At 40.9% G+C, this 13,600-nt stretch overlaps 1 protein-coding gene across 1 annotated transcript in view; it reads left to right on the top strand.

The window, feature by feature from the left end:
• The window catches only part of UMODL1 (uromodulin like 1), a 43,032-nt gene extending 30,275 nt beyond the window's left edge, over nucleotides 1-12,757 (top strand). The window contains exons 16-22 of the mRNA XM_052674371.1: nucleotides 732-1,214; nucleotides 1,703-1,845; nucleotides 2,527-2,763; nucleotides 3,718-3,877; nucleotides 6,184-6,268; nucleotides 9,075-9,282; nucleotides 10,890-12,757. Of these exons, the coding sequence (XP_052530331.1) occupies nucleotides 732-1,214; nucleotides 1,703-1,845; nucleotides 2,527-2,763; nucleotides 3,718-3,877; nucleotides 6,184-6,268; nucleotides 9,075-9,262 (1,296 nt within the window). The 3' untranslated portion in view covers nucleotides 9,263-9,282; nucleotides 10,890-12,757. The remainder of the gene's footprint in view (nucleotides 1-731; nucleotides 1,215-1,702; nucleotides 1,846-2,526; nucleotides 2,764-3,717; nucleotides 3,878-6,183; nucleotides 6,269-9,074; nucleotides 9,283-10,889) is intronic.
• The last annotated feature ends 843 nt before the right edge of the window (nucleotides 12,758-13,600 follow it).

Raw genomic sequence — 13,600 nt, 5'->3', positions numbered from 1 at the left:
CTGATTCTGAGTCAGACACAAAGGTTATTTCTAGTACCAAAGTGCCATGGGGTAACCCTAGAGTCTGTGCTGAAAGCAGTGTGTTTGACATACATGCTGATCTCAATCTCTGCTTTTCCTTTTCCCCTGCTTGCCTTCTTCCTAGAATCATAACAGATTCCAACCAGTGTCTTCGTTCACTGCCAACTGTATCTCTCCAGGCAAATGTGTGCAAGATGGACCTGCTGCATAAAGTTTGTCCTGCATGTCCCTCATAAGTGGTGTTTCCAAAGCACTCAGTATAATATTTTCTGGATAAAATCGCCCAAAAGGGGACCAGAATTTTAAACAAATTCTGCTCCTGTTTATATCCCACAGACAGAGGTGTGCCATGGAACGAGGCAAAAAGTTTTGAACACTTGCTCAGACGTTTGCAATTGAGGATCTCCTGCAAGTCCTGATCATCCAAAAGCTGTGTATATGTGCTTTGCTCAAGCATACTAGTTATTGCAGCTCTCATGAGATAAAACACTTCGGCCTTTCTCGCAAGTGCTTTATGGGTTATTTCTTAAAAAACATAAAAAATTTAAAAAAAAAGCCAAAAATAAAAAAAAAGAAAGCTGTGGCAGTACGTATAGCTGGTTAAAAAGGCTACTTCTGTATTTCCTATCTTTCTGCCAGTAACTGTGAGTTTCCTCAGATAGGCTTGCTTTTGTGTTATCAAATCAATCTGAATCTGTAAATTACTTTAGTACCTTTATTTTTGTTACTCTTCAGCATTTCCTAGGAGCCAGGAGGGAACTGTGGTGGACAGGAAGCCTGTACCCAGCGCAGTTTTACCTGTGGCATCTTTGGTGACTTCAACTTATATTTCCTCCACTGCTTCATTGAACTTATCTGCTACTCAAAACAAAGCTCTGGAAGACACCCCATTCTCCAGTGTGACACTACCTGTTCTTACCATGGGTTCTGAGTCAGCCTACAATGTTCCTCCTCAAGCATCTCCTGCCCCCCTCATTAAGTCTGCCCAGGAGGTTTCCATCAAAGATGCAGTGACAGTGTTCTGCGAAATTGAGAAGACCATTCTTGCCATCCAAAAGGGATTTTTACTTCAGGAATCCATCCCTGAATCCTCTCTGTACCTGGGGGAGCCTCTTTGCAACGTGAGCATCAGCAATGGCACTCATGCTGTGCTGCAGGCTGGCTGGAGCGAGTGTGGCACGGAAGTTGAGACTGTAAGTACCCTGAGCTAGGGAAAGCCAAGAAGACCCAGAGCACTCACTTTCCCTCTCTGAAAGGGGCAATGGCAGTTGCCCATCTAGGGGTACAGTCTGTTCATTGCTGAAGTATTGGCCAAATTAATGTCTTTGGAAAAAGAAAACCCTTTAATGTGAGTAGAAAGTTGCCCATGTGTTTGGGGCAGAGGTCAAGCAAGAAAGAGCATCTCTGGCGTTCAGCAGGAAAGCTCAAGAGCCTCTCCAAGCCAAAATCCCCGTTTTCTACCTCTCTGGGCTTCCTCTGCAGCTGCCAGAATCTTCTTTTTTCTTAAGAGAAATTTCAGTATCATACTTAGAAAACACCTCAGTTCCTCCCAGTAATTAGATGTAGATGCCTCTATGGATCCCAAAACAAATTTTTCACTCAGACCATGCCAAATTGCATGTACAGAAATTGCCTTGTGGAGCAGTGATCAAGTTATGCTTTCTCTTTTTCTGTGTTCCAGAATGTGACTAACACCATAGTGAAAACCATGCTACGGAATGATGATTCTGCTCAGGGAGTAATCCACCACTTAAAAGTTGCCAGTCCTATTCATTGTGTGTTTCAAAACAATCTCTTGACTTCCTCTGGATACACTGCAGAAGGGTAAGGAGTATCTGTGCTTTGAAATGCTGGCGTACTGCATGACCATTATCTGGACAAGCCATAGATGAAAATAAAATTTTGGGAGCTACTGGTGCATCTCTGGGAGACAGGATTCCTGCCCTTTGCCTTCCTGGGCAATCACATGTAGCCATAAGTAGTAGCAGCATACTAACATGGAATCAAATCTACTGTTTATGCTCTCAGAAAAGGCACAAGTTCAAGCTTTGCTCTGCTGGTCAATGTTCTCCTTTTGTACAAATCCTTCTCCAGTCCCTTCTCTCTAAGCTGTCTAATTTTCTAATGTCTTTCACACACTGTTCAAATGTGTTTCTTTTCCTCTCTTACCTTCTGTGCTAAGCTTTTACTGACCTTATTTGGGCCTTTAAGACAGATCATAGTCTTGTAGCCCTTCAAGACTACTCAAATATCTATCTGCTCTATTAGTATTGCCATGACATTCTACACTTGAGTTCTTCCTCTTGCATTTCCAGGCTTCCTAACACTCCAGCAGAAAACTTGATGCATCTTCCCCCTTTTCTCTTAAACATTTCCGTACTATCCTAGATTGCAGATAACTTTTCACTACTTAAATGCACAAGAGTTTGAGGCACCATTTTATGACTTACTGAAGCAGTTGAACCTGTGGTCTTTAAAAAAAAAAAAATCAAATTGTTGTTTCAGAATTTACACTATTTTTGAGGATTTACATGGATCAGGACGCTTCAGAACAGAAATGCAGTTATTTATTGGAAACTCCCCAATACCAAAAAATTTCAGTATCTCTGCCAGTGATGATGTCCTGATTGAAGTGGGGATTCAGAGAGATGACAGCAAGCTGAAAGTGGTCCTCACTGACTGCTGGGCAACTCCGACCAACAATTCAGTGGATCCCCTCTCGTTTGCTTTTATCAAGAACAGGTACAGCAAATGTCACTTGGAAATAATATGTGCCCTACCTTGAATCTTCCAATGGCGTGAACTGTGAATGTGTTTTATTTAAAATATCTTTTCTGTGTGTTTTCTGCATTTATATACACTATCCCTTAATGTTCAACTGGTCAAACATTAGAACAAAGTATGAAGAGAAGTTTTTTTTAAAGTGCAATGTGGTCATTTTTAGAGTTTGGTTATCTTCCTCATTGTTTCGTAAAGGCATTGTACCTATGACTGGAAGGAATGGATGATTTTCATGGACAACAGTGAAGGAATATTTGAAATGTGTGCTTTACCCATATCTCTATGATTGAGATATTAACAAGATCTTATGTAACTCTCATCACGAAAGGTGTAGGTTGAGCGACACAGACAATATCAATGCAGCCTCTGGTAAAGGAGAATGCTTGTTCCTGTCTGGATCCCCAAATTCACCTTGACATCATGTTCCCTATGTTCACTTTCCATCTGAAAACTCAGGATGGTCATTTTTCTTAGCAACAAAAAGTATTCCCACTAATAAGTTGTTGGTTTCACTTTGTGTTTGGTGAAGCCAACTTAAGTGCTCTCTGGCACTCTTTCTCTTCTTTTCCATCCCCACAACTACCTCTTGTATCTCCTATTCTATTTGCTGTCTGTGATAGTAAAGCAGCAATAGTTCCTTATCCTTCCTATGCTATATCCACAACATGATTCAAGTTCTTTACAGAGAGAGTGGTGAGGTGCTGCCCAGAGAGGTTGTGGATGTCCCATCTCTGGAGATGTTCAAGGCCAGGTTGGATGGGGCCCTGGGCAGCCTGGTCTAGTATTAAATGTCAAGGTTGGTGGCCCTTGCATGTGGCAGGGGGGTTGGAGATTCATGATCCTTGAGGTCCCTTCCAACCCTGGCCATTCTGTGACTTCTATAGCTGCTATGTGTAATTTTCTCCTCCTTTTCAGCTGTCCTATTCCAAATACATACACCACGCTTCTAGAGAATGGAAATTCAAGCAAAGCACAGTTTAAGATGAAGATTTTTTCCTTTGTCAACAACTCTGTAGTTTACCTACACTGCAAAATTCGTATCTGCATGGAGACACGGGGAAGCACCTGCAGGACAGTAAGGGTTTTGCTATGTGCTGTTACTCTCTGATGTGCCTTGTGCGGTCCTTCTGTGTAACTAAAGGAATCGTGTTTCCAAACTGGGTTTAAAATATCTCCTTCATCCTCTACTGAGAGCAGGGGGGAATGGGGAAGAACTACAGCCATATGGAAGTGTCTCCCCTTTCTTCCTATTTCAAATCCTTGTAGGTAGAAGCGTGGATTGTGCACAGCAATGGGTGCTAAAAGGCTGTGGGACTTGGGGACTGAACCTTTCACCTCATCCTAGGGGTGGCTGGAAGGCAATGAGCAGAAGTTCCTGCGAGAGAGGCTGTTCAGAAATGTGTCAGATCACATAGGCATGTCACAAACAGTTACCACCCATATTGGCAGTTTCAGTGAGAATGTCTAAGCAAATGGATTTGGGATGCCTTTCTGTCCTTTCTTCTTCCCCTTGAGATTTGTTCCTCCAGGTCAGGGTTTAGGTGCTAGGAGAGGAAGCACCACGACATTAAGTTTCTAGGGCTGTGAATCTAATAGATTTTAACAGGGCTTTTAAAAACTCTGCTGCTTTTATGAGTAGTAAATCAAACAATGTTTTCATAAAAAGTTCACTTCCTAACTGTCTTCCTCCAGTTCTTCAAAGCATCGTTTCCTTTTAATTCTGCATGAAGATTACACACTGCTTAATCTAAAAATGTGTTGCTACCATGAAAATGAAATAATAATAATAATAATCAGGCTTTGCTGATAACTTTTTTTCCTCCCTTTTTATTTTTTCTTCCCCTTTATGCCCTTTACACAGGAGTTCTCCCTCCTGTCTGCCAACTTTCCTGTTTCTTTTTTTTTATTTTTCTCCCACTGAGGATATTTTCATTAAGAGTTTGGTACTCCTCCATTGTTTAACACCTTCCTCTATTCTAAATAACTCAGCTTAAGCTCATCATAAAGTAAATGATCTCTTCCTGAAAGATTAAAAATGGCAAGCTGAAGATACTAGTTTCCTTCCTCAAGCTATAAAGCTTCCCCCAGATTTAAAAAAAAAAAAAAAAAAGATAAAAATAAAATAGGTAGGGTTGAGAAATTTGACAGATGGAAAGATGGTTTCACAGCTGATTTAGAGCATCAGGTATCAGTGTATGAGCAACCCCCAGGCTATGCCCCACTGTGGGGAGCTGGATCCCTCCCCAGGTTCACGGAACGGTTGCACAAGCAGTGTCCTGCAGAGCTGAGAAAGGATGCGGAAGAAGGTGAGAGGGAAGGGAAGAAGAGGGATGGGCAGGACAGGATCTGAACGGGCTGGTATTGCTTCTATGAGGAATCAAACAGTTGCATTTCTGGTAGGTTTGCTGATAGAGCAGTTTAGCTGCTTGGGTTTGAGTTGAGTAATAGACTTATTTGCTCTGTGTAATCTTCTTATTCACTCTTTATTCCTTGTTTTCTTGGAGAAGAGAGTAAGATGCTCTAAAAAATTAAGGAGTACGGTGGTAAGAAATGAGTAGGAAACATGACTTTGGTTGGGAAGAAGAAAGCTGTGCTGCCACCACCCATGCACTTGGTGGAACAAGGCTGCTTCACCACCAGCAGGAGCCATGGAACCACTGACCAGGGAATAGCTGTGTGAGCGTATTGTCTAGCTGTGGATCTGTCTGAATGGAAAAGCTGTTCAAGAACAGACCAAAGTCACACCTACAGGGGTATTTTTTGGTGGACTGGCCTGCCTATGGACACTTACTGGCAGTGGATTATAGAGGTGCCTCAGTGTAACCAGGCTGGTAACGCTGGTGAGACATTCTTGTGCAGTCAAGCTTGGTGAGACACCCTTGCCCTTCCTTGTTTTCTTATGTTTCTCCGTATTTATATGCATTTCTGGGAAAGCCACAGTATCTTCTGAATAACCTCAGCAGTCTGCTGTTCCCAGTACAGACCTTCAGATTGTACCTTGTAGGACAGCAAACAAACTGAAGGGCGCTGCCAAGGAGATGTGCAGAAGAGGAATGTGCTGTGTGTTGCACACATAGACAGAGTGAGAAGCTTTATTCCCCTGTAAGGTTTCTCCAAAACAGAGAGTTAACAGAAAGAAAGAGACTGTCTATGAGCAATCTGTTCACAGCCATGTCTTCCAATCTATCTAACTGCAGATTTTAAACCAGTATTTCCCTAATGCCATTTCCTTTGAACTTTGATTTACTGGCTTCAGTGAAACAAAGCATAACACTAAGAAACACAAACTTCTGTGGGTCAGAACAGCACTGGGCTTTCACAGACTCTCCAAAAGGTTTTGTGTTATCCATTAGTCACGACTTGCTGAATTGATTGTTGCAGAGATGCCATGCAGCTCGATCCCTGAAAATCGGTGAAATCGTCGCTACCCACAGAACATCCTGGGGTCCTCTGTGTAAATCTGCCGGTGAGTTACGAACAGATGTTTGCAGAAGGGGTACAGAGAGTAACCACCATCTTAAGACTCTTTGTCATTGCAAAGGAACCTGAAAACCTATGAAACAAAATCCTCGACATATTTTTCTGAGGAACAGTTCTTGCTGAAGCCGTGTGGCAGCATGAAAAAGTGTGTGCCTTCTGGCAAATAGACTATCAAATTGTCAAGGGAATGAAAAGGAGAGGAAAAACGTGTAGCTATTTCACAGGGCAGCAAGTACAACAGCCATGAAATCAAGCAGCAATTAAACTAGCAGAGTGCGAAAGTGGTTTGTGACTTAGATTGCAATCAGTTTTTCTAGTGTTTACATTGTACTTAGGTCACAATTATACTGAGCTCTGAATTTCTAAATCAAAGGATGTCAGAGATTGCGTTGCTGTGTTTCCTTAAACTTCCTGATGTTGATTTCGTTATTACTGCTAGGGAAGGTGGAGAGCCTTGCCAACGCACGGCACTTTAGTCAACCTGGAAGAGTGGTGCAGCATAGGTTAACAGACGGTCAACGCCAGTTCTGCATACAAGCAATCTGTTATGCTTCTGCCTTTTCTGCATTTATCCTGAGTTGTGTTAAAGGGCGACCGCTGCTGTTAACGTTTGCAATTATTTGGCCTCCTCCAGCCATTTGTATTCATAATGTATTGGCACAAAGCACTCACTGAGAGTGTTTGTACACACCAACACCATAGTTTTAACACATGGCTACTGGGAATAGACAGAGGCCATCCTCCATTCTCACTGATTGCCTGTTTTGCAATTGCTTCATGCTCTTCTGACTGTGGGCTGGTAATGGATTTGGGGTATTTTTTTCTCCTGTACTGTGATGGTCACAATATTTGTTTGGAATTTGAAACAGGCTCTGATTCAGCACATTTAATTTTTCTTCCTCTATGTATAGGTAGGAGTCTGTTAGAGTAGACCTTCAGTGTTCATTTCTCAATAGTTGTTTTTTAAAAACTTATCAATGAATACAGCTTTCTTTGTACAGCATTTGCATCATTTAAGGCTCACTCCCGTTTGCACTGGAGACACTGAAACACTTCCAATATAGCAAAGCAGCCATTGCACAAAAGGACCTGTGGAGATGGGAGCTTTGTTTGGCTTGCATGTTATCAGTTTCTAGACAAAGCTGTTGCAGCCTGGTGCTACAAGATATTGTCTTATATTTCCATACTGGATATTCACATTGCCAGACATACAGGCTGAAAAAGCTGGGGCTGTTCAGCCTGGAGAAGGCTCTGAACTGACTTCATAGCGGCCTTTCAGCATCTAAAGGGGAGCTAAAGGAAAGAAGGGGACAGAGTCTTTAGCATGGTCTATTGTGATGGATCAAGGGAAAATGTTTTCAAGCTCGAAGAGGGTAGATTTAGGTTAGATATTAGCAAAAGTATTTTACAATGAGGTGTGATGAGGCACTGGAACAGAATGCCCAGAGATACAGTGGATGCCTTGACCCCTTGGGACTTGCAAGGCAAGGCTGTATCAAGTCCCTGAGCAACCTGATTTAGCTGTGGATGTCCCTGTTCATTGCAGAGGAGTTGGACTAGATGGCCTTTAAAGGTTCCTTCCAACTCTAGAGATTCCATGATTCTACAGACAATGATTTCCTGCTCTGCGTTGAAGTGGAATATGAGCAATTGTGGAATAAGAGCAATTGTGGCAGGTAATCTGCTGCAGTGAAACATGAAATAATTTATCTGTACATCTACTTATATGACTTCCACATAGAAAAGGCCACTGATGCAGGAAGTCCTGTTTTGTCTGTGTTGGGCTACAAGGTACCATTTCCACTGCCTGTCTTTTTTTTTTTTTTTACGTACCAACATTCTAACTAAAAATAAATGTATTGTGCAATACTGCCTTGGTCTGTCTTAGAATGATGTCCTGGATGTTGTGTCACTTGTACTGTTATCCTCTGCCTTAGATCCTATTTCTAATTACTGACACGTATGTATCACTCCTTATTTTCTGCACACCCTGTGTACTGTGCAGGAGCATGGGTAGATGAGAGTTATCCTGGAAGCATATGAAAACAGGAATTTTTTTGTACGTACATCAAACACTTGCAAGAATGAATCAGAAGCGTAAAAGAGCATAGACACAAACATAAATATAGTGTTATAGGAGAGGGGAATCTGCTTGCAAATTTGAACAATGATGAGGAAGTGCCTATATGTGAATCAGGTAAATGTGTGCAGATATTGTAGAGACCCTTGGGCTTCTCAGGTGTCACTAAATGTCCAGGCTACAGAGTTGGGTGACTCCTTCATTGTGGCTCCATTGACTGCAGTGGCCAGATCTTTGCTGCCTAGAGACCATGCACACATGGATAATCTTTCCTTAAATGTTTTGTGTTTAAAGAAGGGTTACATAGGTAGGTAAAAGCAAATCAACATTTTTAATAACTACAGATGGACGGAGGCAGGATTAAGATGGAAGAAGACTTCGTCTCTGGGGGCATTACAAAAGTAAGATAGCATTTCAAAGTCACCAATCCTCATCCTTTAACTCTTATTTTTTCATAATATTGTAGAGTCAGATTCCCAAGGTATACCATACTAATAATGTCTGTAGGGACACTGCACTTTACATAAAAAAGAGAACTTGGACTTCTCCATGAGAATCACCTTCTTTAAAATGTTGTATCAATGTGATATCACAGTTCTATTGGCTAATCTGTAGGCAAGGTTATACTGCTTGACAAGCTTTGAACCCAAGAAAAAGATTTAGGAATTTCAAAGCTTTTGTCTTTCACCTCTTTTTTTTTCTTTTCTTTTAGCATCTGATTCAAAGAGAGAGAAGGAGCCTGGTGTGGGAGTTGGATATATCATCCTCATTGTTATTGCTGTATTTGGCTTTGTGGTGGCAGTTGTGAGCCTTGTCATTTTCCAGTGCAAGCGAAAGGTGGGAAGATACAACTTCAGAATCAAGTCTGACAACTTCAGCTACCAAGTGTTCTATGATTAATGACTTCCACATTACCAGATGTAAGTACTGAATCGTGGTAAGTTATTTTCTTTAACTATTCAGCTCTTCATGAAATGGTTAAATACTTGCAGATGAACATCCTCTATGTAAGGGTACTAAACCTCCTAGCCTGTCTGCTGAGGGTGAAGATAATAGAAATATGAAATTCTTACAATTCTTGCCTTTTTCAGATGCTGCAGAATGTGGAGGAGGATGGTAGCCTCCTTTTCCTCATCTTCCTTCATCTCTTTAGTCTCAGTCACCTTTAAAGTGCACCAATGACCACTTCCACAGAAAGTATACCTTTTTTAGTTCTAGACCACAGATTAGTAAAATAAAAGAGGGAAACTGCCCCTCTAACTCATAGAATCACAGAACCATAGAATGGCTTGGGTTGGAAGGGACCTCAAGGATCATCAAGTTCCAACCCCCCCTGCCACAGGCAGGGCTACTGCAGAAGTTAGTTTGATTCAGAAGTTGTCCCTTTTTGAATATGCTTGGGTTTCACTTTATTTCTTAGCAGGAGCTATTTAAAAAAAAAAAAATATGGTGGAATATTAGACATAAAAAACTGAAATGTTGATAATGCTAAAGTAGTTCTTGCAAGAGTCCGCAGAGAGTCCGTATAGACTGCTCTGAAGAGTGTTCATCACTGTAACAAGTGCTGCTTCTGCAATTTTGAAATTTAGTGCTTTTCCAGATTCAGGAACAGATTCAGTATAGGATTCAGCACTTTTTTATCTGTAAAATCTAGATGCTCACACCCCTTTTTATGTTTGTGCCTTTAAGAACAGAAAAGAGAGGTGTTGAGAAATAATGCCCAACATTGCTTCATAATTCATGGCTGTTTACTGTGGATCTGATTGCATTTTATTCTTGGGCAGGGGCTTATCTGACATTGTTACCACAGTTAAGAACTCCTTCCTGATGGAGGCTTCATACACAAGAATGCAGCTGCCATGACCACAGCAAATTTGCTAGATTCATCATGATGGTATTTGCAGATAATGTAATTTGCTTCACTGAGTGCAAAGTTTCTCACCTAGAAGACAAAGAAAGAAAAGGGAAGACTGTACCCAAGCTATCTGCTTATAGAACCTTGAACATTCACTATAAGCTCAATTTCCCCTAAACTTATGTTACAAAGTCCACCTTCCATAGTCAGATATGGCAGCATCTGTGAGGCCTCTGTAGGTGATGGCAATATTCTGATTGCTTCCCAAAGTCTGGGTAGTCTGTCCAGTCTGGAGCTCACTGGGAAGGTAATTTTTCTTCCAGCAGCTGTACAGTTCCATCAAAGACACATGTCTCATAACCCAGCATAAAAACATATCTAGGCCTATTAAATTAAAAGGTACATTTAAAGACTCTGAGCCTTTATTCGTTCTGCTCTCTTGAGTGGTCCTGAATGATTGCAACACTTGATACACTTGGTGCTTGGCAGTTACAGAGTTGTACAATGACATTGTAGCATGAAGGATATTTTCAGGACCACAAATTTATATATAATAAGCATGTTGGAATTTCAGGCAGTGCCTCCTTTTAGATGCTGAAACAACTCAGCTCTTCTTCCCTTTACATTTCCCTTTCATTGCATTTCTTATGATTTTTTCTTTTTCTTTTCTAGTTGGACTGTGCCTCATCACAGAGTACTACAGGCTTTCATTACGCTTCATGATGGAGACCACCAATGATTCCAACACTGGCTCTTAACATCACAAGTAAAGGACTTCCATATCCCTTGTTTTGTTTTGGTAGCAATTTGGCTTTTTCCTAATGTTCAAAGAGCTATTTGTGTCTGCAGCTCCAAGTTGAAGTCAACTTCTTCAGCAGTTTTACATGGAAAAAAGTACAAGAGAAAAAGGAAAGACTTCATGGTTCATGGTTCTCTGTTCAGGTTTCAAGACTGGGTTGTCCCACTGTGCCACACTGCAGTTTTCCCCTCTTAGCAGAATTTGTACCATTACACAAGTTACATGTTTCTCTACGTATTTCAGGAAGTAAATCAGGAAAACGTTAGAGCATTAGAGATTTCATTTTCATTTTGTTATTCACTGTATACTTAAGGTGAGGTTGAAACCCTGAGATGCAGCAACGCTGAAGACCTAACTGTGCTACGCCTTAAGTATACAGAAGCTGGAGAACAAGTACTTGATTTATCACCAAATAAAGAAAATGCACAATGAGTCTGTGACTCAACCTGCATGGTGTATTCTTTGACGTGAGTCTTGAGGTTCGACTGTAAATTCTTTAATTGAGAAGGGCTTGGTGAAAAAATAAAAGAAGTAAGTTTTGCTACTGTATAGATTTCCATATAGTTCCATTGCTACCTACCTGCTCTGTTTAATTAGACCAGAGTGATTTTGCAGTTGAGTGTGCTGCCCAGCAAAGTGAGAGTGCTCAAACTGCACACAGTAGGTATAAATTTGACCCATATTTTGGCTGCGCTGCAAGACCCTACCATTACTACAGCAGCAGAGGTTTAGTTTTCGTGCTTCAGTCAATACCACAACAATCTGTTCAGCTGGATAAACTGGAACAAAAACATTTTTGACACATGAAGTAGCCCTTGCAGGACTTTTCAGTGAGTGTTTTGGAAGATGGAGAGTATGGTAACTCATCTCTACCACTGCCGGGTTCCAATTGCTGCACACCTCCTGGCCAGTGGTGGAGACTGTTGGGTTGACATTGCAGTAATGCAGACATTTGCACTGAACAAGATAATTCCTTATTAAATGAAATGAACACTATTATACACAGCTCTCTAGTGGAAATTGGCCATTAGTTTGAACTCACAACTACTCACAACTGCTCATACCAGCCACAGCATTTAGGTGCTGGTACAGAATAGCATTGAAAATCTGCTTTTCTAGTCCCTCTATCCAAATACTGTTAGGTACTAAGACTACTGGGTAAAAGATTTGGCTTGTGTTTTGTGAAAGGTCAGACTGGTTGATCTTAGAGGTTACACACAGCTTAAAGATCCATAAATTAATTTTAGGTATATCTTATATATATTCTTTTTGATTCAAGTGGATCTGTAAGAAGTAAAAATCTTGGACTTGTCTTTTTGTTGCTGAAATATCAGTTCTCAGATCCTGATTAAAAAAAAATCAATTTGATTATAATTCATTAATGAAACTGCAACTTACCTTTGTAATTTTAAAGTCTGATAAACACAGTTGTTAACTTTTTATGATGTAGGTGTCTCCTCACTTTTGCTGTTTGCTGTCAAATATAGGTTTGTTTTCTGTACACAGTGAAAGTTCAATCTATTTTATTAAAAATATTTGTATAGTTTGTGGTGTGTACAATACTAAGCCTCTTCTTGTGGCAGGGCTAGAGATTTGCCTATTGATTTCAGCAGAGCTATACCTTTGATGGAAGCTGAGCAGTTGCTTCTGTTTGATACCATGCAGGCCCAGCAGAAACTGATATTGTGACTATCTGAATAACTGTGTTGTAATGTCTTAATAAAAGCACTCTCATACCTTATTGTTGGGTTTTGTACTGTTATTTTTTCCTCTAATGCATTAGTTGCAGGTATTAAGGTACATATTGTGTGGATGCAGCATCTTCTGAAGAGCTACTCAAGTGTCAGTACAATATTGAGACCACTCAAAACACAACATGTGTCCTTATCCATTGGTCTGCAACTACCAAGAACCAAATGCATACACCTTGCATATGCTTATTAAGGGTCTATTTCTTGAAGGCTGCAAAGAAGAAACATATTTTCAGTTCCATGCTTTGCAATGAAGATGACCAGGAGTATTCATCACTCACAGCCCTATGACAGAAATCTAGTAATGTGCTGATCCAGTTTGAATCTACTGTCTCTGAGGGTTCTAGAGAAGAGCACAGCACTTCCTCTCTCATCTGTGCATAGGTGTTGTACAGCTGCTGCTTTTCTTTATTCATCATTTTTTTTCTGTCTGCTTTCTTCCAGCAGTCATTATTTTCTTGTCGCTGTGTCCCCTTGTGTCTCCTTCTCATGCTGAGGCACAGAACAGGTTGTTTGATGGAGGTAGTACATACAAGGTGCACTGTGGTCCCTCCGTACCTATTTATTTCATGTCATCTGCTGCTTAGAAAAGGCCTGAGTGCTTTGGAAGGATCATTTTAGACACTGTGGTCAGTCCTTCATAGCAGTGATCGGGAGGTTTTACCACGTAAGCAGCTCTGCAACCAAAAAGAACTCTTGTGGTAGAGTAGCACTGACTCCCCCCTTTCCAGTCTCCTGCTGCCCACCTTTTCTGTTAATGTCTCTCTAGATAATTATTTGAGACAGAGGTTAAAAAAATGTATGAAAGTAAAATCTGAAGATTTAGCTTTGAC

The sequence above is a fragment of the Tympanuchus pallidicinctus genome, unplaced genomic scaffold (assembly GCF_026119805.1).
Source record: "Tympanuchus pallidicinctus isolate F22 unplaced genomic scaffold, pur_lepc_1.0 scaffold14, whole genome shotgun sequence".
In the NCBI taxonomy this organism is placed as follows: Eukaryota; Metazoa; Chordata; class Aves; order Galliformes; family Phasianidae; genus Tympanuchus; species Tympanuchus pallidicinctus.
Note: the sequence above shows the minus strand (reverse complement) of the source record. Positions and strands in the feature narration are given on the sequence as shown.